We start from the raw sequence: 13,372 nt of genomic DNA, 5'->3' as shown, positions 1-13,372 counted from the left end.
CGAACCATTTCAACTCCCCCCTCCCATTCCTCGGACGACATGTCCATCCTGGGCCTCCTGCAGTGCCACAACGATGCCACCCGAAGGTTGCAGGAACAGCACCTCGTATTCCGCTTGGGAACCCTGCAGCCCGATTGGTATCAATGTGGACTTCACAAGCTTCAAAATCTCCCCTCCCCCTACCACATCCCAAAACCAGCCCAGCTTGTCCCCGCCTCCCTAACCTGTCCTTCCTCCCACCTCAAGCCCCACCCCCATCTCCTACCTACTAACCTCATCCTGCCCCCTTGACCTGTCCGTCCTACCTCCTCCCTAACTCCCCACCTACACTCACCTTTACTGGCTCCATCCCCGCCTCTTTGACCTGTCTGTCTCCTCTCCACCCATCTTCTCTTCTATCCATCTGCTATCCGCCTCCCCCTCTCCCTATTTATTTCAGAATCCCCTTCCCCACCCCTATTTCTGAAGAAGGGTCTAGGCCCGAAACATCAGCCTTCCTGCTCCTCTGATGCTGCTTGGCCTGCTGTGTTCATCCAGCTCTACACCTTGTTATATTAAATGGTGAAGCAGGCTCAAAGGGCCAAATGGCCTACACCAGTTCTTATTGTGTTTCTATTTTGCCTCCCATTTGCTCATGCCAAGATACATTAAAATAAAGTTAAATGCTTGAACATTTTTATTCCCCTCCTTTGAAGGTTAACCTTCGTAAGCACATCGAAGTAGACAGAAGAAAATCAAATATTGTTTCAGAAATCTCTGCAGATAGACAATTAAAATTAAGAATCCCTGAAGCAGCATTTTTTGTGATTCACGATATCAGTCTCACAAATTAACTGAACTCATGATTGTTACTGTAGGCAGATTAAAGACAGTCTAAAGGCCGAGAAGCTCAACTTCCCCAAAGTGTATTACGCATAGTTAGTTATAGGTCTAATGAATCTCAACAGAACTGTTCTCATTCATGCTGGGCAGAAATAGACTGCGAGGCACACAGAGGACGGAAACACACCCTTCATTCCATCTTGTCCATGCCGATCAGATACCCTAAATTAATCTTGGCCCATGTCCCTATAAACCCTTCCTGTTCATATACCCATCCAGATGTCTTTTAAATGTTGTAATTGTACCAGCCTCCACTCTCCCCTCTGGTAGCTCATTCCATACATACACCACCCTCTGCACGAAAACGTTGCTTCTTAGATCCTTAATAAATCTTTCCCCTCTCATTTTGGATTCCCCCATCCTGGGGAAAAGACCTCGTCTATTTACCTTATCCATGCCCCTCATGATTTTATAAACTTCTATAAGGTCACCTCTCAGCCTCTGATGCTTCAGGGAAAATAGTCCAGTCTATTCAGCCAGTCCCTACGACTCAAACTCTTCAACCATGGCAATATTCTTCTGAAACCTTTCAGATTTCACAACATCCTTCCTAAAGCAGGGAGACCAGAACTGCATGCAGTCTTCCAATACTGACTACACCAATGTCCTGTACAACTGCAACATGACCTCCCAACTCCTATACTCAACGCACTGACCAGTAAAGGCAAGCATACCAAACACCTTCTTCATTATCCTATCTACCTGCCATTCCAAGGTCTCTTCATTCAGCAACACTCCCCAGAACCTTACCATTAAGTGTACAAGTCCTGCCCTGATTTGCCTGTCCAAAATGCAGCACCTCACATTTATCTAAATTAAACTCCATCTGTTCTCCTCGGCCCATTGGCCCATCTGATCAAGGTCCCATTGTACTCCAAGGTAATCTTCTTCGCTGTCCACCACACCTCCAATTTTGATGTAATCTGCAAACTTACTAACCATACCTCCTACATTCAAATCCAAAATTATTCCTATAGACAACAAAAAGCAGTGGATCCAGCACTGATCCTTGTGGCACACTGCTGGTCACAGGCCTCCAGTCTGAAAAGCAACACTCCAACACCACCCTCGGTCTTCCACCTTCGAGCCAGTTCTTCCTCTATTCTATGTGATCTAACTTTTCCTCATGGTAGACTGGTTAGCACTTTGTCGAACACCTTACTGAAGTCCATATAGATCACGTCCACCGCTCTGCCCTCAATTCTTTTTGTTACTTCTTCAAACAACTCAATCAAGTTCGTCAAATAATTTTCCACGCACAAAGCCATACTGACATCCCTAATCAGTCCTTGCCTTTCAAAATGCATGTAAATCCTGTCCCTCGGGATTCTCTCCAACAACTGCCCACCACCGACGTCAGCCTCACCAGTCTATAGTTCCCTGCCCTTTTCTTACCATCTTTCTTAAATAGTGGCACCACATTAGCCAACCTCCAGGTCTTCAGGCACCTCACCTGTGGCTATTGACGATACAAACATCTCAGCAAGGGGTTCAGCAATCAAGAACAAAAACAGAAGTTGCTGGAAAAGCTCAGCAGGTCAGGCAGCATCTGAAGAAAAAAAAAATCAGAGTTAATGTTTCAGGTCCAGTGACCCTTCCTCAGAACTCTAGATTTTTTTCTTCACTGATGCTGCCAGACCTGCTGAGCTTTTCCAGCAACTTGTTTTTGTTCTTGATTTACAGCATCCACAGTTCTTTTGGTTTTTATTAGGGCTCAGCAATCACTTCCCTAGCTTCCCCACAGAGTTCTAGGATACATCTGAGGGACAGAACTTCTTTAAGAAAAAGAAACAATTGCTACACTGGGCAATCACCAGGTTCCACTCAATCACTTCGTATGTGCTAACAGAGTAAATGAAGCAAATTAAATATGCCTGCAATAAAAAAAACGTTGACGGTGCAGAAGCAGTAAAGGTAATGGTGCAATGGCAATTTTACTAGACTAACAATCAAGAACCCCAGGCAAATGGATAGGTGTTTGAATCCCACCAGGGAAGGTGACGAAACCTCCTTATTGAGATCATGCAACCACTGCCAATTGTCATAAAAACCAATCTAGTTCACTAATGTATTCAGGAAAGGAAATCTATCGTCCGTACCCAGTTTGGTCTACTTGTAATTCTGGGCCCACAGAAATATAGTTGACTCTTAAATATCCTTTGAGCAATTTGGGATGGGCAATAAATGCTAGTCTAGGCAGTGATGCACACACCTCATGAACAAACTTTAAAAAATGGGTAATGGGAAGTGTAGAAAAAAAAAAAAAAAAAAAAAGGCAAATGCTGAAAAGCGGAGGAAAAGTTAAAATAAATTGAAAAGATGGAAGAAGGTTAGAACTGTCAAAAATCTGAACAACGACTAAGTTATGCTATATTTTGGAGTTGAGCAATTCAAAAAAAAATAACACCACATCCAAATTACATGGAACAAAACACTGACACAATTCTTCAGTAATATGTCAGAAAACATGAGATTAGATTAAAACCCTGCAGCTACATCTCAAACATATCAACCCATCAACCAATACTTTAATAATCTTAAGAACAAAGTGCCAGAGAAACTCCACAGGTCTGACAGCTTCTGTAGAGAGAAGCAGTTGATGTTTTAAATTCAGTATGACTCTTCCAATATCTTGAAGTTGGGCAGGAGTAAATAAACTGTCAACAGTAATTTTACCAAGAAATTAGTGATTTTGTTGAAAACTCTTGTATTGCACTTAGAGAGGCATTCTTCATTACTTCTTGCCAATGCAAAAAGTGGCATTAAATATTGGTTAGAAAGGCAATTTTCTGCTGTAATGGGAGTATTTGAATTATAAAGTTGAGAATATTAGGATACAGATGACATTCTGAAACACGTATACAAATTGGGAAGTTCGGAAAGTTCAATAAAGCGGAAATTCTGAGTTGCAGAAGGAAGTGGAAATTCTGACATTGCTAAAAAGGAAACAAATAAGTCATGAACATTTTGACAATTGAGGCATGAGCTTTAGCTGTAAAGTCAGGAACAGAAACAATCCTGGTTTTGTTAACTTGAATTCTTCAGCTGATTGTTAACTGAAGAGGATCAAACACCAAAACAAGGAAGAAAGAATCAGAGCATTAACATTTCCATTAGGTAGTAGTAATGGGACTCGAACCACTGCTGGAAAGAGATGTTATTGAGTCATCTGCAACATTAATTCAACAGCTGTCTTGCACAGATTGTCAGTTTACAACAGACTTTAATGATAATTTTTGATCACCTCTACCTACAGCTAGAAAATATTTGACAGAGAAGAAGATTAGTTGCCAGCCAACCAATCTCGACCATAAAGGAACAGTGACAGATTTATTCAAGTTAACTCTGATTTTGAACATGGACTTTTGGCAATTATTTGCTAAATGCAAGTGATCATTGGTATACGAAATTAAAATCCAAACAAGCTTAGCATGATCCTCAATTACATAAACGACACCATTTTTGAACTGAGGTCAGAATGTCAACTGTCTCCACAAAAATAAACGTACCATTGTAGATCTTTCTGACCAACGCGAATTGTCCAATTGGTTTACAATTAGCATGGATCAGCCAACATGATTAGTCAGACAATCTCCTCAGTGACAGGCACCTTAAACAGTATACTCGTTATGTGACCATTTCACCACATCTCAAAAATTTCATGTGCACCATGAAAACAGGAACTGAAATTAAAGAGTCAGATGTTTTGATAAGGACAAGATGCTAATGTCTGGGTGAATTCTGTGAACACATACAGCACTCAACCAATGGATAATTTAGGTATGAATTGGACGAGTTCATTGAAAAAATCTGTTAGCGCACCTTGTCGGCTCTATCGCACCACTGCAATTATTTGCTAGAATTCAATTTTTCTCCCAGTTTGGGATGTGAAAAAATACAATAAGCCCAGTATCACACTTCTCCAAATTTGCAAACTGTTTCCGTAGCACAACTAAAGCACTAGATGAAGCTAAAAATCAAAGATTGCATTCCCACATTAGTTTAACTCTAAACCTAAAAGAAGAAAAATGTCTGTCAAAAAGATCCAACTACTATTTTAAGAAAGTTTAAATTAATGGTTCTGATTAACCACACACGATTATTACTTGAAGTCTATTACTTCAAAATACGATTTCACCTATACTTGTTTCAAACTATCACGTTAAAAAGTCTACCAAACAACCACTAAGGCTACACTACAATTGTGTGAACATTAACACCAAGTCACAAAAAGTCTTATCCCTGAAAATGTAGTGTGCGCCGATCACATACTCTAAAGAAAGAAAAATATAGGGTGACGTAGCATAAACAGAGCAGCAGAATGTGCGTTGGGTTGCTTCAAAAAGCAGATTTTTATTAGAATAGGTCAAATGACAACCATCTGAGCATTCAAAGTTCTAATCCTACAATGCCAACATTCACACTGCAGCAATTTCATTGTTACAGCAATTGCATATTCAAAGGTTTATGGGAAGTTGATAACATTTCTATATGGAGTACAACATACTTTTCAAAATTATACAGATTTAGTGCATCAGATCCTATTTTCTAAGAGGGCAGCTGGTGTGGCAACAATATATAATCTCCATAGAGAGGGTTCCTGTGGCATAGTGATAGTGTTCCTGGTCCTGAGCCAGAAGGCCCAGGTTCAAGACCCACCTGCTCTCGATGTATGTTATTTTAACCAATCTGTTCGGACATGTTATAATGCCCATGAAGAAACTCAGATTTCATTTCAACAGGAATGCACAGCTATGGAGGGCTGCCAAATTAGTGGGGGACTAAATTTTAATTCAAATGTGTCACTATTAGAATCCTATTATCAATTACAACATCCAATTAACTTGAAAACATTAAGAATACACTAGTTCAACTGCTGAAGAGCTGTGCTGCATTATAGAAAAACATATCTAAATAAAACCAAATATTCATCAAATAATTTTTGCAGAACGAAGGAATGACAACAGATACCTACAATGGACCACAGGGACATTGCAGCATATTTTAAAACACATCAAGCAGAACTACAGTAGCTTGAAAATTTGCAGTCAATGTTCTTGATGCAGCCCTGATGCAACTGCAACTGACTTGGAAACACATCACCATTGACCCACAATCCTGCAATTCCCTTCCCAACAGCACAGAGAGAGTATACTTGCACCTCTCAGACTACAGCAATTAGGAATGGGAAATAAATGTTGGCAAAACCCTTATTCCATGAGAAAATAATAAAAAGCAATTTTTCATCTATTCTAGAATCCTGGCTACCAGATTCTTAAAAAGCAGTACATGTTACGATTAAAAGTCACATGACACCAGGTTATAGTCCAACAGGTTTATTTGAAGACACAAGCTTTTGGAGTCTCGCTCTTTCTTCAGGTGTCAGTGACAGTGAATTATACCTGCCAAGACTATGGCTACGACGGCACGGTGGCTCAGTGGTTAGCACTATTGCCTCACAGCACCAGGGACCGAGGTCTGATTTCGTCCTTGGGCAATTGTCCATTTGCACATTCTCCTCACGTCTTCGTGGGTTTCCTCCGGGTGCTCCAGTTTCCTCCCACAGACCAAGGTTAGGTGGATTGGCCATGCTAAATTGCCCGTAGTGTTCAGGGATGTGTAGATTAAGTGGGATATGAGAGATGGGTCTGGGTGGGATGCTCCGAGGGGCTGTGTGGACTTGGGCTGAAGGGCCTTTTCCACACTGTAGGGATTCTATGATTCTATGATCAGACCTGTGTCAAAAGGAAATAAACCGAGGCAATAACCAGAGCATAATGCCACCTTGTTGGTTGCCATATAAAACTTTAAAGCGCAGAAGGTCCTTCAGACCATTGCTTCTATCCCAGCACTTTAGTACAGCAAACCAAACTAATCCCACTTCCCTACCTTTCCCAATAAGGTGGTATCTACCTCTGCTGCAACATCATGTACAATTTTCCTTTAAAAGATGCAACAGACATTGTCTCAAACACTCAATGACAAACCATTCCACACTTTAATAATACTTCATCTAAGTAAATGCATTCCTCTCCTCACTCTCAAAGAGGATTTTAAATTAGCAACATAGGAAATAGAAGTATAGGCCATTCGGTCCAATGAGCCTCTATGCCACTTTTCCCTACTATCCTCCTATCCCTTGAGGTCATTAGGATCTAGAAATCTATCAATTCCTCTCGGACATGCTCAAGATTTGTGCATTCACAGGCTATGGTAGAGAATTCTAAAGATTCACCACCCTTGAATGAAGACATTCCTCCTCTTCTCAATCCTACCACTTATGCCCTGGATGAATTTTCTAAGTTTCAATGAGATCACTCCTCATTCAAAATTCTGTTTCTTCAATCACTCTTTACAAGATATTATGACCAACTTTGGGATTAGTCTACTGAAATCCCGTCACAGTACCTCTGTGGCAAGTACACCCTCCTTAGATAAAGGAAGCCAAAACCATACACAATACTCCAAGTGATCCAAACTGACAAACTAACATCACAATCTTCCCAACTAGTGGAAGTCCTTTACTGTTTGCCATAAACTTATATTAAAGCTTCTCTACGCAGTCTGCGCTTCCGTGGAAAAGGGTTCAGGATCACAAATCTCCTCTCATAACCTTCCACCCCAAATATCATTGTGGTGAACCTAGGCTGCATTCTTTACATTGCTGTTCTGCAATTGGCTAACCAAAACTGAACAAAATAATTTAGTCTCACATATTTATCATACTACCTGCTTGGAATTTTAATCAATGCATTCCTAGTTCTTGTTTGCCTCAAAATCTGGAGGAGATTACACATGAAAACGCATTTTGTATCCATCTGCCCATCTTTCTAATCTTGTGCCTTCCTGAAGTCTTCCATTATGCTCATCACTGGTTACCAACCTTTCAATCCTCCTTCAGATCAAACAGCATACAATTCCTGAAACCATCTGGTTGTCAGCCAACTTTTTATCCAAGCTGCTGCATTTCCTTTCATACCACATCATTTTTTTAATATCATATTTACAGCCATTTAATGATTATTTTACATCTGCTGCAGATATTTGATTTTCTTTTAAAAGTCTATTTATTTTCAAATCCTGTAGTGAAATTCAGTGGCTCTTTTATCTCCCCTCATTTACCATCCACCTTCATCCCACTATAAAAAACAAAAACAAAATGCCCATTTTTAACTGCTGCCTTTGTAGTTGGATAAATTTTATTTCCACGCATAGATGGGGTGTGCCTTTTATTTAAGGCTGCAATGCACAACTTTACGACAAGTATTCAAATCAATACAGTGCACTAAAATTCAAGCAGACAGAAGACCACAGCTTCTGTCCACTGACAGGAATTCCACACAAAGCACTGAAAACACACCAAAGTAAAATACAGCAAGTATGACTACAAAGAAGGAATCTGAAACATTTTCAGACAGAAAACAATGTGTGTGTACAGCCAGCCACTGTAAAAGAATCAGACTGTCATTTTTAGGAAATCAGAACTCAAGTGTATTATTTAAATCAACTACACTCACCTCTGCAAACAAAAGACATGATGAGAGATTGAAATCGAATTCAAGTTCTATTAGAACCATGTCTTGATGCTGATGAATACTTTTCATAAGTCGTTACATGCAGTGTGATGGAATCCTGACACAATGGAAATGGGTTGGTCACATTATCTTCAACGGACACAGCCACTGCATTTCCCGAATCATTTAACTAGAGTGGTTCTCAGCTTAACTTGAATAATTATGTAAAACTACATACAAAGTCTGAACTGCCTGACCGCAGCTATCTGTTCTGGAACATTACAAACGCACTGCACTGCAGAGACCAATAAAATGATAGAATGGCTCAGCATTCTCACCATTTTTGAAAAATAGTGTGACAGCACTACATAGTCAGACAGAATTATGCAGCATGGAAACAGATCTTTCAGTCCAACTAGTCCATGCGGACGATGTTCCAAAACTAAGCTAATCCCACTTACCTGCCTTTTCTTTTGCCTATATCCCTCCAAACATTTCCCATTTATATACTTATCAAAATGTCTTTTAAACATTGTAACTCTACCTGAATTCACCACTTCCTCTGGCATTTCATTCCAGACAAGAACCACTCTCCATGTAAAAAAAAGTTGCTCCCCAATTTCCTTCTTAAAACTTTCTCCTCTCGCCATAAAGAGATGCCCCCTAGGGAAAAGACCCTTGCTTTTCACCTTATCTATGCTCCTCATGATTTTATAAACCTCTAGAAGGTCACCCCTCAACCCCCTATGCTCCAGTGGAGAAAGTCCCTGCCTATCCAGCTATTTTCTTTTCTAATTCAAACCCTCCATTTCTGGCAAAATCCTGGTAATTTTTTTTATGAGCCCTCTAATTTAATAACATTCTTCCTATAGCACAGCAACCAGAACTCCAGAAGAAGCCTCACCAACATCCTGCAGAGCATGATATTCCTACTCAAAGGTCTGAACAATGAAGGCAAGCATGCTAAGTGACTTCTTAATCACCCTGTCTACCTGTGACGCAAATTTCAGAGAATTATGTACCTGAACCAGTAGGTATCTCTGTTCTACAACACTACCCAGGGTCCTACCAAGTCCTGTCCTTGTTTGTTTTACCAAAATGCAAGACCTGGCATTTATCCAAATTAAACTCCACCTGCCACTCCTCAGCCCATTGACCCAATTGATCAAATTTTCACTGCCCACTACACCAAACTTACTAACTATCCCTCCTATATTCCCATCCAAATTGTTTACACTAAAGACAAAAGTGGACCCAGCACCGATCCCCTTGGAACACCGTTGGTCACAAGCCTCCAGTCCAAAGAAACAACCCTCCAACACCACCCTGTCTCCTACCGGCAAGCCAATTTTGTATCCAATTGGCAACATACCCTTAGGTATCTTTATCCAACAATTCTCCCCAGAGCCATACCATGAGCTGTATGAGTCCAACTTTGCGTATGGAATATGCAATTGTTAAATCTTTCATACACCCACCTGAAACAGAGAATTATGCTACAGATGTGTTTCTTGAAACTGACCTACTTAGCCCGCAAACATTTACTAAAACTTTATTTTCTAAATGGGGAAAGGCTTTGAAAATATGACACACAAACTGAGTCAGGAATCCTAGCTCAGAATTCTAAGGTTAACATGCAGGTTCAATTGGCAGTCAGGAAGGCAAATGCAATGTTGGTATTCATTTCACAAGGGCTGGAATACAAGAGCAGACATGTACTGCTGAGGCTGTATAAGTCTCTAGTCGACCACATTTGGAGTATTGAGCATAGTTTTGGGCCCCAGGAAGAGTATGCTGACGCTGTCGTTCAGAGGAGATTTGCAAGAATGATCCTGAGGATGAAGAATTTGTCATGTGAAAAGTGATTGAGGATCCCAGCCCAGCCTAATTTATTTTTTTCACTCTTTCCACCCTACAAGTACAACATATGAACCAAAAAAAAGTTAGTCATAAAAAGTAACTAGATGCAAAACAGACAACTACGATGGGTCAAATGGCTTCCTTCTGTTCCATATCATTCAACGGATTTTGACTCAACCAGATGAAGAATTCAATGTCACATTTAGCATCATTACTAAATCGAGCTATTTCTATCCAGTAGCACTGTTTGACTCTACCCTTATTTCAGCTTACTGCTCAACTGTACCCCTTTGCTACCTCTAGACTATTCCAACACAATCCGGCCAACCTTCAAAAGTCTATCCTCCATAACCTGATGTCATCTAAAACTCTGCTGTCCATGTCTCAATTACCATCAAGTCCTATTCACAAATTATCCCTGTACTGGGCAGGCAGTGCTTAATATTCTCATTCTTCTTCCAATTTCTGCTGTAGCCCTAACGACTTCCAATCCCCTCCAGATTCATAACCCTCCATGATCAATGTGCTCCTCCAATTCTGGGCACAAGAATCCACAATCTTGAATCCTCCCACCATTGGTAGCTGTTACCTTCAGCTGCCAAAGAAGTCCCTACATAAACTTCATGGTCCATCATTCCTCCTTTAAAGTGCTCCTTAAAATCTAGCTCTGGCCAAGACTTTGGTCATCTGTCTCAACATCTCATGCAGCTCAGTGTCAAATTTTGTTTACAAATGTTGTCAAGCGCCATGGGACTTTTAACTACAAAGATGGTTTATAAATAAATTGTTGTTGACACAGGGATAGTGGTAGGGTCAGTAACCTCACACCAAAATTAGAGGTCACTAAACCCTCTTCCCAGACAGCTGAACGTTACGTCTGCACATGGCAAGACGACAACACTGGACAGCAATGCATCAACATTCACCTTAAAATGAAAAGTTTGGACCCACTTCTCCATACAGTAGATTTACCTAGGCCAAGCAAAGCAAGAGAAGGCACCCATGGGGATTGCAAAGGGTATGAGTTGAAACTATACCCATTCCCTGGGAACTCCCTCCTCCTTACTCTCCGGTGCCTCCTGGCGATAATCAGGAAAGGGGGCGTGTAAAAGAAATAGTGAAGGCAGACTCTAGCTGAAACAAACACAAACCGATTGAGTAAGTGAATGAGCGAGCGGGTCTTGGCGCCTCCTGTTTGAAGTGAGCAGCACGTCGCCGTTAGCGACCACCCGGGCACCTCCCCGCGCAAAATACCCCTTCGGTCGACTCCCTCCTCACAACGTATTAATTTTTTTGACAAAACAACTCGCGGAATGTGGCGCGTTGCACTTTCCATTTCCGAAATAATCTACCGGGGAGGGTTTAAGCAGAAATGAATAAAAAGTGACGGGAACGGTAAACCCGGTCTGCGGCCTGCGCGTGCGGAGAAGCCTCGGACTTTCCAGCGGGGTGGGGGCAGCCAGGCTCTGGTCGGCGACTCCGTGACCTTCAGCCTCTTCTTACCCCTCCCCCCGAAAAACAACCCTTCGGTGTTGGCCCACCTGGTTTCTCCAGCTTCCCGGACATTTCCTGACGCCGGCCCCCGCGGACTTCGTTCTCGCTTTTTCTTGATTTTTTTTTCCCCTCCCCTCCTCTCCTCCTCTCCTCCTCCTCCTCCTCTTGACGTGGAGAAATCCCGCTCACTCGGTCCCCATGGTGCCACCTCCGGCTACAGCCATTTACCCATAGGGCAGCGTGTGTGTCTCTCTGGGTATCTGTATCTCCGAGCTGACTCACTTGACTGATTCCGGCCGCAGGAGGACGGCGCCCACGGCGAAGGACTTTAAAAAAAAGACAACCCACCAACCCCCTCCCCTCCCCCCAGCGACAACAAGAGGAAACCTTCCCTGCCCAACCGCTCAAAACAAAAACCTTCCTCTCCATCCCTCAGCACCACCACCTCTCGGCCGGAGGGCTGCATTACTAGTCGATGTCCCCCCCCCAACCCCAAAAACGTCTCCATTTCTCCAGGCAACCTGTTAGCTCAGTTGACTGTAGTGATTGGTTTTGTGATTATATGATGATGCCAATAGTGTGCGTTCAATTCTCACACCGGCTGAAGGTTACCATAAAGCACTCTTCTTCTCAACCTCTTCCCTTCACCTGAGGTATGCAGACCTTTGGGTTAAACTTGCTATCACTAATGAGAGAGCTACCCTATGATCTGGTAGGATGTGTGGGTTGGGCGGATTGACCCTGCTAGATTGCCTGTAGTGCCAAGGGACGTGCAGGCTAAGTGGATCAGCCACGGGACCCTTCTGAGAAAGGGTCACTGGACCCGAAACGTTAACTCTGTTTTTTCCTTCACAAATGCTGCCAGACCTGCTGAGCTTTTCCAGCAACTTTATTTTTGTGATTGGAAATACAGGGTTAGGGTGGGTGTGTCTGGGTGAGATATTCTTTGAAGAGTCAGTGTGGATTTGATGGGGTAATAGCCTGCTTCCACATTGTAGGGATTCTATGATTATGGTGACTTTACATTGTTTTCCATCCCTGAGGAAGCAATGGCAGTCATCCATTCCTTTTCCAATCCTGCCATATTTAAATCTCTTGCCATGGCACCATTTTCACAGATTCACAGAATTATTACAGTGGAGAAGGAGGCTGTTTGGCTCATCATGCCTGCACCTGACTTTTATCTAGTTTTAAGCCTGGAAGTCCCACCTCCATCACTCATATCATCACAGGTGCCCCCTTCCCCATGCACAAATGATGTGCAAATGCAGCAATATTACCAGACTCAAAACATTACCACTGTTTCTCTTTCCACAGACACTGTCAGATTTACTAAGTTTCTCCAGCATTCTCTGTTTGTTTGTACTTTTTATTGGGATTATGGGATATAGGTTTGCTGGCTAGGCAGCTATTTAGATAGATTTCACATGACGCATTTCACTCAATACAGGCCATTAGTGAACCAGATAGGTTTTAATGACAACTGACAATGGATACATGGCTGCCATTAGGCTAGTTTTATGTTTATTGGGTTCAAATTTCATTATGTTCCATGGTGGGAACCCATGTACCCAGAACATCTGCCTGGAGTTCTAGACTAATTGTTCAGTAACATTCCCACT

At 42.0% G+C, this 13,372-nt stretch overlaps 1 protein-coding gene across 5 annotated transcripts in view; it reads right to left on the bottom strand.

The window, feature by feature from the left end:
* The window catches only part of LOC109935633 (rap guanine nucleotide exchange factor 1-like), a 211,055-nt gene extending 198,963 nt beyond the window's left edge, over positions 1-12,092 (bottom strand). For all 5 annotated transcript variants that reach the window (XM_048613629.1, XM_048613630.1, XM_048613631.1 and 2 more), the window contains exon 1: positions 11,798-12,092. In XM_048613629.1, coding sequence (XP_048469586.1) covers positions 11,798-11,822 — 25 coding nt within the window. In that variant the 5' untranslated portion in view covers positions 11,823-12,092. The remainder of the gene's footprint in view (positions 1-11,797) is intronic.
* Between the last annotated feature and the right edge of the window lie 1,280 nt (positions 12,093-13,372).

Source organism: Rhincodon typus, chromosome 28, assembly GCF_021869965.1.
Source record: "Rhincodon typus isolate 14 chromosome 28, sRhiTyp1.1, whole genome shotgun sequence".
NCBI classification, from domain to species: domain Eukaryota; kingdom Metazoa; phylum Chordata; class Chondrichthyes; order Orectolobiformes; family Rhincodontidae; genus Rhincodon; species Rhincodon typus.
This window is presented reverse-complemented; position numbering and strand designations above follow the sequence as displayed.